The sequence below is a fragment of the Calliphora vicina genome, chromosome 2 (genome assembly GCF_958450345.1).
Source record: "Calliphora vicina chromosome 2, idCalVici1.1, whole genome shotgun sequence".
NCBI lineage: Eukaryota > Metazoa > Arthropoda > Insecta > Diptera > Calliphoridae > Calliphora > Calliphora vicina.
The window spans coordinates 103,945,181-103,960,756 of record NC_088781.1 but is presented as its reverse complement, the minus strand read 5'-3'; the positions used below and the strand labels follow the sequence as shown (position 1 = coordinate 103,960,756).

Genomic DNA, 15,576 nt, shown 5'->3' with positions numbered 1-15,576 from the left:
GTCTTTGAAGTCCAAATTCAAAACTTAAACTCAGCTATAGTCGTGGAGAATTTTATTAAAATCGGATTATTGGTTTAGAAGTTTAATATTTATTTCCACTTTTTTTTTCATTTTCCCCACTGAGATGTTCAAAATGGAATATTTTCATGATTGAGTGCTTATTTACTTAAATTCACAAAATATTTTTTTACCAAAAGTTTTTTTCCTCAAGACTTTTATGACCAACATTTTTATACCACCAAAAAATAATTCTTTGAAAAATTTTTTTATATTTTTTAAAACTTGGTGAGGGTATATAGTTTAGGCACAGCCGATTATAACAATCTTACTTGTTTTCGTTCATTTTATTCTGTTAATTATAACCAAACATGTGTATTGTCACTTTATTATAATGAGAAGTTCTTTCTATATTTTATTTTAGTTTGCCGAAGCTGTAAAGCTTCATCCTCCAGTAAGAAACTTGCATCGTTGTCTGAAAAGGGGTAGGTTATGCATAAGTTATATACAGTTTATTTTTGAAAACAAAATAAAGGAAAAATCTTTATTGGATATGAAATTTATCAATGACTATTATATATTGACGCTTACCTTCAGTATGTATACGATCAGTTATGTAACTCCGGAACTGATTTAAACCAGTTAAATTTGAATATTGACATTTATAACTCTACGTCTCTGCACGATCCTTAATTGGCGTGCAACCTTGTGTAGAGATCTGAGCCAACAAAACCTAATACATTGTTCATTGCATCTCCATTATTTCATATGCCCAATTCCCACCCGCAATAAAACACAGTTAAGATTTATGTGAAATTTAATAGCAAATAATAATCTATATAGTTTTTTTTTTTATTTATTTTATGATCCTCATTTATATTGATATATTTTCAATATCATATTTATTTTTTACTTGTTGGTTGTTTGTTAAATTTTATTTGCTTTTTTTTAGTTTTACTCTTTTTTTGTTATAGTTTTTTTTATTAAATTTTTTGTAGTTGTTGTGAAAAGTTGTTTTTTTCTTCTTGTAATGTATATATTTTTTGTATCAATAAACATTGATTATTATTTTTATTTTTTGTTGGTTTTAATGTATTATTATTAATCGTAAATATATATTCAATTTAATATTAAAAAGTAAAATAATTCAACATAAAAACGCTTAACTAAACAATTTGATTAAAAATAATAATATAATAATAATAAAAAGATGAAAAAGGAAGTTAAAAAAGAAAAGAATACCATTAGCATAAAGTAAGAAATACAAAATAGATGTAAGATTGATTACTGGTGGTGGTGATGACTTTTTTTTTTTTTTAAAAAAACTATTTTGAAAATTTGTTATTTTTCTTTAAGTAAATTTAACAAATTTTAAAAATCTCATTGCTTTTTAGAGCTCAAAATGTCTAGTGTGAGAGAGAGAGAAGAGAGACAGAAAAACAGAAGTGGGAGAAGAGAGTTTAAAGATACAGCTATAATTAAGAAATTAACAAAAAAAATGTTTTACATTTATATATTTTGTTATGCATATTATTTTAAAATTTAAAATTCATCTTATGTTAGTGAATAATGAATCATTTTGTTTATTTTGTATGCTGTTCATTTATTCTTTTTCAATTTTAAATTTCAGTTTTTTATATTCAATTTTACTTCTATGTATGTATAATTTCTCATTTAGTTATACGTATAATAGTTATATTTAGATGTATGCATGTTTGTATATATAGAGTAGAATTCTGTCTGGTAGAAAAAGTTTGTTTATTAATAACAAACCTTATTGTAATTATGTTTTTTTTTTTGTATTCTGATTTCAATTTATAAGAGAAAGCGTTCTTAGCTTAGGATTAAAAAAGTATTTTAAGGATATTTTTTTGTTTGTTTTTCTCACATTCCTTTTTCTCTAGTATACAAAAAAGTACTTATTAATCTATAAAATATGTGCTATTTAATAACAACAATTATGTATTAACTTCATCATTATGCCATCAAATAATTCACAAACATTACGGACTGACTTCCTTCCACCTTTTACAACACTTTCTTTTATGTTTCATTTTCATTTTTTTTATAATAGTTTAATACAGGGGGAAGGAAGGGGGCGATTAGACTCTACATCTCAGACTCTGGTTACAGTTGGTATGGCTGCATGTATTTATGTTGTTGCTGCTGCTAAGGTTGCGTGTACTGTTGAATATTGAAAATCAACGACGCCACGAACGATCTTCGGATTCCTCATCTTCCTCTTCATCTTCTAGCCTCAGTTCGGGCAATGTATCGGTATTATTAGCATCTGTCTCATTACTAGCTGGGGTATATGTGGGTGATGGTAATCTACTAATGTTGGCGGGATAATATTTAGTCGCATCCGTTCCCGTTGTTTTACTCTCAACATTCGGTGTTGTTGTTTTATTGCCGGCGGCTGTTGCAGCAACAGTTGGTGTTTGAACCACCGGAGCCCAGACAATTTGTAAACGTTTATCTTTAAAGATTTTGCCACGCAAAATAGCCTGTTCGGCATTGATACGAGTGGCATATGATAATATTAGTTGAGGTTTCTCCAAATCCATATCATGTTTAGTGATTTCACCAAAATGCTAAATAAGAGAAAATAAGGCAGCAAACAAGGAAAAATATTGTCAAATGATAGTGTAAATTAATATGAAACGTTTATGTAGTGTAGGTTTTTAGGAAGTTAAGCAATTTAAAAATTATTTTTCGATTTCATTAAATATCCCCCAAGCATATTTTTAAAACCTATTTGTGTTTGCAAAAGTAAACGTTTGCATAGGAATTGTGGCTGAACCTTGCAAAAATATGCATATTTCGCACTTCCTGTATAATTTCTTTAAATAAAATATTAATTTTGAGTTGTTTATCCACCATGAGACAATTGGTCAATGCACAAGGTCTTAGCAGTCATATTGTCATAATGTCCTAATATATCAAGACTCGGCAGCTCTGCTTAACCGACTCTTATGCCATGTTTCCACGGCTAATCTGAATTACTTAATTCGCGTTTTGAATTACGATTGCGAATCAACCTGTTTACACGACAACATTCGTAATTCAGTTTGACATTTCTTTATTTCTTCTTCTTGTTTTTTTTCTTCTGTTTACATGTTTTGTTTTTTTATTTATTTTGTTTGTTTGGTGCGAATTTTAAATTTGTAATTTGGATAAAAAAGGTAAGTAAAACCATAAAATTGTAGCATTATTAATTAAACAAATATAATTTAATTATTATTTTCATTATTAGAAAAAAGAAAAAGTGCAAGCAAGTGGGACCAGGGCAGCGAGCGGGCTTTATTAGAGGTGTGGGCTGAAAGAATGGCAGAGCTGCTATTTCTACAAATGAATTTAACTTTAATCAGACTTTTTATTTCTTTTAATTTATTTATTTAATACAAAAATCTTTTTCTTTATTTTGTTTTGACATTTTTGTTTGGACAGCTGATTTTGATACATAAATAATCGATAAAAATTAGAGATGGCAGTCATTCGTTCGTAATTCATAAGGTAATTCAAACTGAATTACGTACGAACAAGGTAATTCGCACTTGAAATTTTGTATGGCGAATCATGTAATTCAGTTCGTAATTGGGGGTTGAATGACGAATGAGAGCGTGAATGACGAATAATGCCGTCGTGTGAACATGGTATTAGGCATTCGGCGCAGGTTTCTGCTGGTTGGTTACGATAACACAATAAACATAGCATACTGAGTAGTATTATTTTATGTCATTTTTTGCTTGAAAAGTCATAAAAACCATTGTGAAATATTAGGACATTATGACATGATAAGAGACCTTGTGAATTGACCAAATGAATATTGGTTGTAAACCCTAAAACTTATTTATGTTTAGGGTCCGTATGAAACTGAAAGACCATCTAGCTATGTCTTCTGAAGGGAAAAATATTTTGGCATGGTTTTTGTATAAACATTTTTGTTAAACATTTTGTAACTTTTTCCGAAGAATCTGACATCTGTCTAATCATTTTACTCAGGGAGAATACGATAAATAAATACTACCTGGAGCTGAGGAGCTGAAACTAGGTTATTATTCGACCTTTGCAATTCATTCCGTTTGATCTTAACAACCTTTAACCATTTGGGGCAGTAAAATAATTATTTTCACTGCGTATGAGTGCAACTGTAGCTCGTTAAGTAAGTTGAAAGTTACTAGTAGTATGTGTTTGCCTATCTTTATCTGTCATTACTACTTTTAGATCTTAATGAGGCTCCTCTAGAAGTCATAGCGTCACCGGGTTAATCGTGTTTTTTAATAATGTCTTTCTGAATTGTTATTGAGCTAATTTATTTTAAATTCTTAGTCGGACTTACCTTAAAATGGCCCAGCACAAAGTCAGCATCTTCACTCGAGAATCCGGTTACAACAATGGTTTTGGGACGACGATCTACGCGGGTAGAACCTTCGGGATATGAAGCTCTACCTCTAACGATTGGTCGACCACCGGACATATAATGTACCGGTTTACCCGCGCCCATTGGTGAGCCGATACCACTTGCACCGGAGGCAGCCGTACCGGGTACAATGCCTAAACTACGTTGTAGTTCTTCGAGACGTTTTTGTATGGCAGTTGTATCGTTGCCCTCCTGTTGTTGGGCAAATAATTCCAATTCGATGTCGAGTAGCTCTTTCTTTTGTTGTTCCTTTGATTTTTTCGCTGGTGGTGGCTGATTTTGATTTTGTATTTGAGCCTGTATTTGTTCTTGTTCGGCGGCAATTTCTTTGCGTAGCTTATCTATGGTCTCCTGCAGGACTTTAATGGTGGCTAAAGTTGGACCACGTTGTGGATCTGTGGGTTCACAACGTTCGACCAGTTCCAAGGCGGACTTCATTTGTTTCACATAACTCTGTAAGAGTTCCTGTTTGCGTTTGCGCAAACCATTGGCTAGTTGGGCTACAGCCTTGACTTGTTCTTCTTGCTTTTTACGGAAAACAGCACTGGGTACACCGCCGCCAGTGCGTGGTGGTATATTGTTTTTGAGACGTAAGGAGGTTGGGGGTACATGAGTTGCTGCCACTGTTGCTGTTGTGGTCGTTGAGCCACTGTTAGCAGTCGTAGTTGTGACGGTATCTTGGGTGTTTGTACCACTCATTGAACTACTGCTGGCAGTTGAGGTGCCCAATGTTTGCGTTTGACTAGTGTTGGCGGTTTTCGCGGAGTCGGCGGTGGGCGTTGGTACCGCTGGCACATTGTTCAGATGGTATTGACTATTTTTGCGACCTCCTGATTGCTGCATCATGGAAGAGTTACTTTCGCTGGCCATTGAGGGTTCTGCAGTGTGCCAGAATACTTTGATGAAACGATTATTAAGCACAGCCTCGGTACTGCGATATGCTACATTGGCCTCAGCATGTGTGGAAAATGTTACAATAGCGGCTTCCGGATCGCCGTCATAGGAAATTTGTATATTGACAATTTTACCGAATTTGGCAAAGTGATTGTTAAGGTGAGCGATTGTATTGAGACCTCTGGGAACTTTGCGCAGTTCCAGGGAACAATTTTGTAGACTGGGAACGCGTGGACCTAAACGACTGTGAGCTGGTATTTTTCTTTTTGTGGGTCCATCAGCTATGGCAACAGAATCTTCGAGTTCAAAGCGCCGTTTACTTTGTGCTTGCAAGGCAGCTGTAACGTCACCGCCAGCCGCAGCGGCAGCCCCGCCGCTAGCATCAACTACGGGTATGGGGATGAGTTCACGTTGCAAAGGTGTTGTAACGGCGGCAGGATTGAAAGGGAACGGCATCATTGGAGCAGCTGCACGGAAACCGGCTCCAGCAGCAGCGGCAGCAGCAGCTGTACGAGCATATTCGGCAGCTGCCAAAGGTCCTGCACCATTCGTAGGTTTTTCAGTTCCAGGCACTTGAGGAAATCCTACAGATCCGGCTGAGCCAGCCATCATGACAGCACCTGGACGTGCGGCACCTGTAAAGGGATTGATACCACCTGCAGCAGCTCCCGCCATCAAAGCTCCTGGAGTGCCACCAGACACAATTGCACCAGCAGGGGGTGCTGAGCGGGACCAAAGATCGGGCGCATCAGGATTGTATTCGCGCAGCGACATGCTTATTAGAGCCGAATTGTTAAGACCTTCAAAGACCACTGGATTGACACCATGATCCCAGGGGCAGGTTTCGCCTCTTACACAATAGCCCTTTTCGTCAAAGTCGCGACATCTCTGCCTTTTCTCGCCGTCATTATTGTGATGATGCCGGGCATCGGGAGAAGTCACAGCACCTGCAGCATTACCACCACCACCACCACGAGCTTGAGAGCGTCCGGCAGAAGGAGACCTTTTACCAGTTCTACCGCCTCGTTCCAGCGAAGGCGAGCGACTACGAGGCGATATAGGTGAACGATTTGTCGAACGATTACCGGGTCCACCAGGTCCTCCCATGCCACTACCAACACCACCTCCACTGCCACGGCGATCGCCACCACCAAATCTTGGCGATCTATCATCCGATGATCCTCCACCCATGTTATTCATCATCATACGACGTCTATCGCCGCCACCACCACCTCCACCACGTCTGCGATCATGTCTCGAATCTCCTCCACCGCCACCACCCATGGGTGGTGACTTGTTGCGGAATTGTCGTTGTGTTTTCTCACGTTCGTTGATGCGGCGATCACGGGATCGAGAACGTCTCGAAAAACGTTCGTTCGATCGTGAGCGAGAACGTGATCTTGATCGAGATCGCAAGGAGGCACGTCGTCTACGACTTTCGCGGGGTTGATTCTCTTTGTCGGCAGCATTAGTACGTGCGACAGGTGGACTAGCACTACGTGGATGATGTTGTTGTTGTTGTTGATGACGATCATTGCCAGCAGCACCACTGCCATACGAATGCGCTGCTTCATTGCGATTCGACGAATTGTGATGATGATGACCACCACCACCGGAAGAATGCTGTTGATGATGATATTGTGAAGTCGAGGAGGATTGATGATGTGCATTGGATGATGACGATGAGGTACGTTCTGTCGTAGTATCTTTGGTTTTACTCTGCAAATGAAATTAAAACGGAAGCATAAATAAATTAGAAACACAAATAATGAATTGAATTATATATCGTGGGCAGATCCGTTTAGGAAATTATGTTGTAATTTTAACGAAATATTTAACTTTATAGATTTCACATTAAATGTTGATGTTATAAAAAGAAATATTATTTTCAATTGAAACAACATTTAACTTAAGAAAAATTTTATAATATCCAAGGAAAATATCCAATAAATAACTAAATTTAAATAATCTGTAAAAATTCAATAATAAATATACTTTTATTAAGATATTAAAGAGGTCCGACTAAGTTAAAATTGAGAAAAATGTGTAATTCGCAACGTTTTCAAAACAGAATGGATATACGAAAATTCAAATCAGTTTTATTATCCTTATTTTATCTTATTAATTCCTTTAATGCCCGTAATTTCAATAAATATATGTATATCTATCAGTGCTTAGTTACTTACGGAGTAAAAATGTTTGGTCATTTTTACCCGTAGATATTGATTTGAAATTAATGTAAAGTTTCCTTTTAGGTAAATTTATCTACTGGGAAATTTACACCGTAGATATCTATTTGTTGAAATTACGGGCATAAGAGCTTAAAATTTCAATTTGTCATTCATTTTGCAAATGGTTAATTTTCCATCATTTTAAAAATTGTCAGGTTGTTTTGCATTCTAGATGACGATACGCATATTAAGAAATTAACTTATACAGTGAACATATTTAAAACAAGTAAGAAAGTATAGTCCGTCAAGCCTATATGACAGCTATGACTAATTGTGGACCAATCATCGTCTTATATAAAACTTATTTTTGCTGAATTTGGTTTGGATATCTATATAACTGAGATATTTATGAGAGCTTAACTATTTTCAGATAGGGCAATCGTATGGGGGCTAGGAGAAATAATGGACCGATTCTAACCAAATTCAATAGGCTTCGTCATTGGGGCAATAGAAGATCATGTACCAAATCGACTCAGAAAGTAATGCTGGGCAGATTGGTATATTTTAAGGTGGGTGTTGGAACAATATTTTTGCACGTTACAAACATCAGCACTAACCCAATATACCCTCCCACTATTATGGTGTAGGGTATAGAAACTCAAAACTGTTCTAATCTTGGATAATAAAAATGCGTGTGAATTTTCTTTTTCGTTCAACATCCGCTTTGCATGTTTCAAACCCTACATTCATACTCAGATTAGAAGGTGACTAAGCTACATGCACACAAACACACATATTTAGAACAATAACAGATAATCTATTATTTATATTTAATACAATGCACCAAAATAAAACAATGCATCAATATCCATCATCCCCCGCATTGTCATAATTATAGCTGTATTTTGACAATTACATTTATGTTCAACGTTTGCATGTGGTTTCAAACAAATGTGGTCTCAATAGGGAACTAGATATTTTGGAAAATACTCAAATGTAAGCTTTGTTCCAACACATTTCTAGTAAAACTGGTAAAATGTGTGAAAAAAAAATATATGTTCTCAAAAAAATTAAAACAATACATCTCACTTTATACAGATATAAATTAGCTGGTTTCAGTAAAGCCAGCCATACAAATTGGATTTGCGTGTGCGACAACGTACAAATTCTTGCAACATGTTCGATGTGTTTGTTGGTTTGTGCGCGTACATTTTGACTATTTATATACCCCTCACCATGAGTGGCAAAGGTATTCCGTTTGTAATTTCTACATTTTTCATTTGCAACCCCACAAAATATATATCGTCACCAAAAATGCAAAACAACGTATCATCAAAAAAAATCGAAATTGATTTTATTATTGATTACGATTCACTACATCATATTACATATTACATATGTGTACAAAATTTTATAAACTTTTACTATAAAAAATATCCAAGTTATAACCAAAATTGAAACTAAACTATCTTCAAGTACATGATATTCTTAAACAAAATAACGTATACGCTTTGAGTAATTAATTAATAAATAGTTTTTACCATATTTTAGGTAGTATCCTAATTTTTTTTAAATAAATTTGTTGCAATTGCATATTTTTTGCAGTCTTTATGGAAATTTAATGAAGTAGTTAAGGTAGGGTCACATATGACAAATATTTGACGAAAAAGACGTAACCACTAAATAAAATACATTTGAATTCTTTTATTTATTTCAAAACCTTATTTTACTTAGGATGATTCAAAACAAAAAATTTAGTTTAATTTTTTGAGCAAATATTTGCCATGTGTGACCCTACCTTTAGTAATTAAAATAAAAAAATCATAAAAAATTTAAAAATGTATATGTATAAATTATAATTCTAGTTTCAATGTAATTCAGATTTGAAAATTTTGTTTCAATAGTTTCAAGTAGTTTTCATTTTATACCGTTTTTTGCTTCTCCTATAAATTTATGAAAAGTGATTTTACGTTATTTTGCGAAGTCGATATAGCCATGTCCGTCTGTTTGTTGAAATCAACTTTCTGTAGCCCCCAAATAACTTACACATGATTCATACATCAATATATCGGGAATTCTTCCGGCTAATATTATACTAAGTCATTAATATAGACAATATGGATATCTAATAATAGATATTTCCATTGCAACGATGTATATAAGGCTATAGTAAGTTGGACCTATAATGGGTCAAAATCGGGAAAAATATTTTTTGATTCGAATTTTTTTTCATAAAAAATTTTTTGTTATAAATTCATTTTACAAAAAAAATGTTTAAAAAAAAATTTAAAAAAATTAGGAAAAAACTTTTTTAAAAAACAATTTCAAAAAAAAAAAAAATTTGTTTACTTAAAAATATTTATTTTAAAGTATAACTTGGTGAAGGGTATATAAGATTCGGCACAGCAGAGCCGAGAGCTCTCTTGTTTTATTTAAGTTTACTACGCAACGCAAACATATTTAGCAAGACGAATTCATTATAAGGAGAGAGCGATTGTACAACATTTAAAAAAACCACATGCATTTTGTTTATGCTAGCTGGAACTGTCAAAGTCTGCCTGCTGTTGTTGTTGCTTTTACGTTTTTTTACAATTCATAACAGAATTGATTAAAATTCTGAATGGTTGAATGTGATATGTTCACGTGTGTGCATAAATGGTATGACAATATAAAACAAACAGGAGAAAATGTCATTTGTCACGTATGTGACATTTGTAGTACCGAGAGAAGTCAATTGGTTACTTTATACATCCCAGGTAATCTAGTGTGAAGACAATTGTCACTCAAATGTCTCTAATTTTTTTTTTGTATTGCCATTTTTTTCGTGAGTAATTCGTACAAGCTGGTTTTATACAATTTATATTATTTTTGCTTAAGTATACTGTTTACAAGCAATCGGTTATTGGACTGTCTATGAGAATTCTTTAACTGACTATTTGAGGTCATTTAGCATCCGTACATGTTAAAATAACTAGTTATGTAGTTTTTGAGTCACATATAAAGTAATAATGAGGAATGTCATTTCAACTCAACTATATTCTATATGGAAGAGAAGTCAAATTAGTATTGCTTATCCTAAACAAGGACGAAATTATTTATAAGTGAATTTATTGATCCATACCACAGAATTTCATTCCGAACGAAAGTGGAATTAATTCCACATTTTGCTTCTTTAGAAAAAGTAAAACGAAATTTTGTTTGGAATGAAACCACTTTCAGTTTTCTACGTGGTATTGATTTTAACTTGTATTTGTTTTTCTAAAATTTTTAATAAATTTCTGTACCAAAAACTTCACTTTTGTTTATATAAAAAACGCTGCCAAATTAAAATCTGAAATACAAAATTAATAAATTACACTGAATCTGTAGAAGCTATTCGCCCATAGATAAATACATAGAACGGAAGGAGAGAGGAATGTCAATGACAAAAATTACTCTCTTTTCACACATACATATGGGCAATTCCACGAGAATGACTACCACGACTGAAAACCCAAAAGCCCTTGAAACTTTTTTTCAAGATGATTTGAATAGGAGAAAACACTAAAATATTACTATGTCTAAGTATTTAGAGCTTATTATAACGTTTTATTGGCAAAAATAATAGTTTAAACTGACTATATTGAATTTTTTAATTTAATTGACATGTTTTAGGCTAAAATTGCGGTTAAAACTAAGTTCCCCAATTAGCATATAGTATGAAATGAATTTGACTCTGATTGTTTATTTGCTATTATAAAATTGTTTATTGAAACCGAATGTATATTTTCTATTAATTTTTTTAGTTTTTGTATACACATATATTTACAGAATATAGAAAAATCTGTCACGTACGGCATGTCACGTACGTATTAAATTTTATTTATTATAAAATCATCCAAAGATTGTTTTTATTTAAATATGACGGAGTGTAAAGGAAAAATATTTTGTTTAGTGTAAGAAATTAAAAGAAAACATAACGCCTCTCACGAATCGAAAATTTTCGCATATTTCTACATGTACCATAAAATGACTTCCGTTTTATGTAACGTACGATATACTCTTATTTCGCTCGATATTTTGGACAACAATGTTTCGTAAGAACTTTTTATTATTTTATTTTAAAATGGAACATAAATAACATTAACTTAAAAGATCATATAGAATATATTTGCAAAAAGATTGTTTTTTTTAGGAGAATAAGAAGCAAAATATCGACAATAACTGCTATAAATATATATAATACAATAATCAAACCACATTTTGAATTCGGTTCAACAATATTATACACATGCTGCACAAATGCACAAATAGAGAGACTACAGAAACTACAAAATAAAGCTATGAGAACTATAATTAAATGCAATAGGTTTACACCAATTCAATTTATGCTAGAAACACTAAAATGGCTAAACATCAGACAAAGACTCCAACTAAATACATTAACTTTTATATATAAAATGAAGATAGGAAGTGCTCCAGGATATTTAACAGAGCAACTAACATATGTCAACGAAGTACAACCATACAATCTGCGAAATGCCAGCGATTTTAGGATACATAAAGCCACAAATAATGCCATGAAGAGATGCCTATTCTACAAAGGATTACAGTTATTCAACTTATTACCAAGTTATGTAAAAAATGAACGAAACATTAATATATTTAAAAGAAATTGTGTATTTTTTGTGAAAAATAATGTATATCAGAGAATTTAAAAATTAAAATAATTTTAATCAAATGTTATATAGTTATAAGATAAAGTATTTAAAATACTACTAAATAAATAAATAATAATAAAAAAATTCCAAATTATTTTTCAGATACTCTTATTTTTGCAAAATCTATTCCACTCTATAGGCGTACAAATGTCACGTACGATGATATGGAATTGCCCATATGTGTGATACAATAACAAAATATATGACAATACATTCTCATCAATTAGGTTTATGACAACAGACTTAGGTTTTTGCCTCTCAGTTACCTACCTAGTTATCATCCATGGCAGAATCAACCTACAACGTCAAACTCTGGATGTTATCACTTAATGTTTTCATTTGATTTGTGCGCGCTTTTAAAAATTGTTTGCGTTAAACTTTAATTTTTCACATTTTTATTTCGTTAAATAAATTTTTTCAGAAATAAACCTTTCAAATGGATTTTTTTCAACAAAACTGGAAATAATTTTATTTTTTTAGACATTTTATTTTGATATTTTTAATTTTCTTTTGTTTGACATTTTAGGGAAATTATAATTGAAAACATACTTTCTAATAATTGTACCTGGTTGATTCTGCCATGGTTGTCATCTGTTTTTGGCTTTATTAAAAGAATTTTATAATTTTTAAACGAAATTCTTTGAGCATTTGAAATTTTAGCATAAAAATACATATATGAAAAATAAACAAATTGTTGTGATTTATAAAAAACCAATTTGTAACACATTCGTTTGTTGGCGAATTGTTCATTTAGAAATTCGTCAATTAAAAAAAAACAGGCTGTAAATTTCTTCTAATTACTACCAGATCTATAACACCTGCGAGTACTTTGAGTGAATCATATTATAGTTCCAATCGTAGGTCTTTATACACTCATATTTTATCTTCAATTGTATGTTTATACAGTCTTCTATTGGTATCAATCGTAGGTCTTTGTACATGCATATTTTAGCGTCAACCGTAGGGTTATACAGTCATAGTTTTACTTTTTTATTTTTTACCACTAATGATAATTACTTAAGTATTTCCACATCAGCTGGTTTTAGGCTGTCAACTCAGAAATCACCTCTGCTACAACTAAAGTATTTGCTATATTGTCTAAAATATATAATTTAGATCTGGAAAAATACATTACTTAAGTCGTTTACTTAAAGTGTTTGTTTTATTTGTTTATCAAAGATGCTATTAAAATCTATATAAAAATGCATTCATATATGAAAAATTATCTTATTTTTGACGATTTATAAAACTTGAATTTATCTGAAGATTTTGTCGCTAATTCAAAATCTTAAACGAAACGTATTTTGTTTAAAGTTGTACGTAAGTAAACTTTTTAATGATAAAACTTATATAGCATCAATTTTTTTTTTATCTTGTGACAACTAATAAACATACTTATGGACTTCCCCGTATATTTCAAAATACACAAGACCACAACCGGCTTGCACTGAATTTATAATTAACCCAACTGAATAAGTTTAATACAGTTTTTAATGAATCCAAAAACACAAACAGTTTTCATTCAATTTTAATCCGACGAATTTTAACCATATTTTAAGGTTATGTTTGTACTTTTTAATTAATTAAAAGAAATGAGCTCATAATATATGCAGTGTAAAACACATGGTGGTAATATTATTGTAACAAAAACAAACGTATAAACAAAATAAAATGATATAATTTACTTACTTCATCAATGGGTGGTGTATTTATTTTATCCGCATATGTGCTACTTGTAGCAGCCGTATTATTATCTATCACTTTGGCGGTTACGCTATTGATTGTATCGCTATTATCATTTTGATTTATCACATTTGTAACATTTGACCCCGTCGTTATCGTATTCGCAGCCGCAGCAGCACCAGTGTTTGTATTGGAGGAGGTGTTGTTCATGTTAGACGAGTAGGAGGTTGATGATGACGATGTTGCCGCCGAGGAGGCAGCAATGGCGACGGCAGCATTATTAGCAATGGAGGCCACTTCGGCATCTTCGTTACCGGTCACAATTGTTTTTGGATTATTGGCAGTAGGCAGGGGAGTTTTCAAATATTCTTCAGTACTAATGGCTTCCAAGAGACGTTCAACGAATGGTTTTGTTTCTTCCACCAAAAATACATCCAACTGTTCGATCATAACACGCTTAAGCTCTTTTTCGGGTTTGTCTTTTTTCAATAGAGCCAACACATAACGGGCCAACGCCGAGGAATCCGCATCACATCTAAACACAAACAAATTTTCAGTAAATATAGTTTCATATCAATTCGTTAAGTCGAATATAATTACTTACAGTGGTTCAAGGATTTCCACCAGCCAGCTCTTTAAAGCTTCCGTATTATTTATCAGCATAGTTAGAATCTCTGTATGCGACGAAACGAGATTGCTGATTGATGTTGCTACTGTTGTTGTATGTATTTGTTTACCAAAGTAGGGGTTGGTCTTTAGTGATTGTTGTTCCGTTTCTTTATTTTTTTTTGCGCTAAATGACCTAAGTTGTTAGCTTCTTCTTAATCTTTCTATCTCTTAGTGTGTGGTATTATTTTTTTTACAACTAAAAAATAATAAAAATGCTTTACTTTCTCCAGTTATACTCTATATTCAGTAAACACGTTTTCTGTAAATGCATGGCAATAGGAATAATTTGTTTAATGTAAATATTTATTTCACTTATTTGTCAAAAATGTCACGAAAAAATAAAAATTCTAATTGTATATTTCTGCAAATTTCTCTGCGTGTGATTGACTGTGTGTTGTCTTTCTAATGTCATGTAGTAGTAGCTTTTTTTACTACATTATCTCAATTCGCTGCGTTACATGACGAAGTAACGAGAAGAAAAATTTTCTCGACTTTGCTACTCGTTACTGAATTAACAGTATTGGCGAAATTTTTTTTGCCAACTTTATTATACAAATTTCCACTATTTTTACACAATTTTCGTAAAAAAAACTATTACTACATGAAGTTTGTCAGTAAATTTGTTGAAATTTTACAATTTTAATAATTATTTTTTAATTTAAATGGTAAAATTTGTTAATTAACACCAGCACACTTACAATTCGTGTTGTTCAACGAATAAGGATGGATAACAAATCTAACGAGTTGTACTAAGAATGTAGCCAGACTAAAACAAATGAATTGTGCTCTCAATAAAAATTTTAAAAACTGCTCTAAAAGAGCAAATTTAAAAATATTTGTGTAATGCTTAAAGTTTTAATTAAATAGTTTTGATAATTTACTTTTCAAATGGTTATTTTTTAAGTTTAATTGTTAAATTAGATACTGATATAGTTTTTTTTACCACCTGGTAACCTTATGGCATCTCTGATTTCATCATATGATAGCTTGTCTTTTTTTACCACTCTGTGATGTTGGTTAGAGGGAGATAGTTATGGTA

At 32.4% G+C, this 15,576-nt stretch overlaps 1 protein-coding gene across 1 annotated transcript; it reads right to left on the bottom strand.

The window, feature by feature from the left end:
* Positions 1 to 802: 802 nt before the first annotated feature.
* Positions 803 to 15,265, bottom strand: swm (Zinc finger protein swm). The gene is made up of 5 exons (XM_065502438.1): positions 15,236 to 15,265; positions 14,473 to 14,796; positions 13,875 to 14,403; positions 4,340 to 7,033; positions 803 to 2,591 (listed from the first exon to the last, which is right to left on the bottom strand). Exons 2-5 carry the CDS (start codon positions 14,529 to 14,531, stop codon positions 2,199 to 2,201), a joined length of 3,675 nt encoding a protein of 1,224 aa, XP_065358510.1. The 5' UTR covers positions 14,532 to 14,796; positions 15,236 to 15,265; the 3' UTR covers positions 803 to 2,198.
* Positions 15,266 to 15,576: the final 311 nt, after the last annotated feature.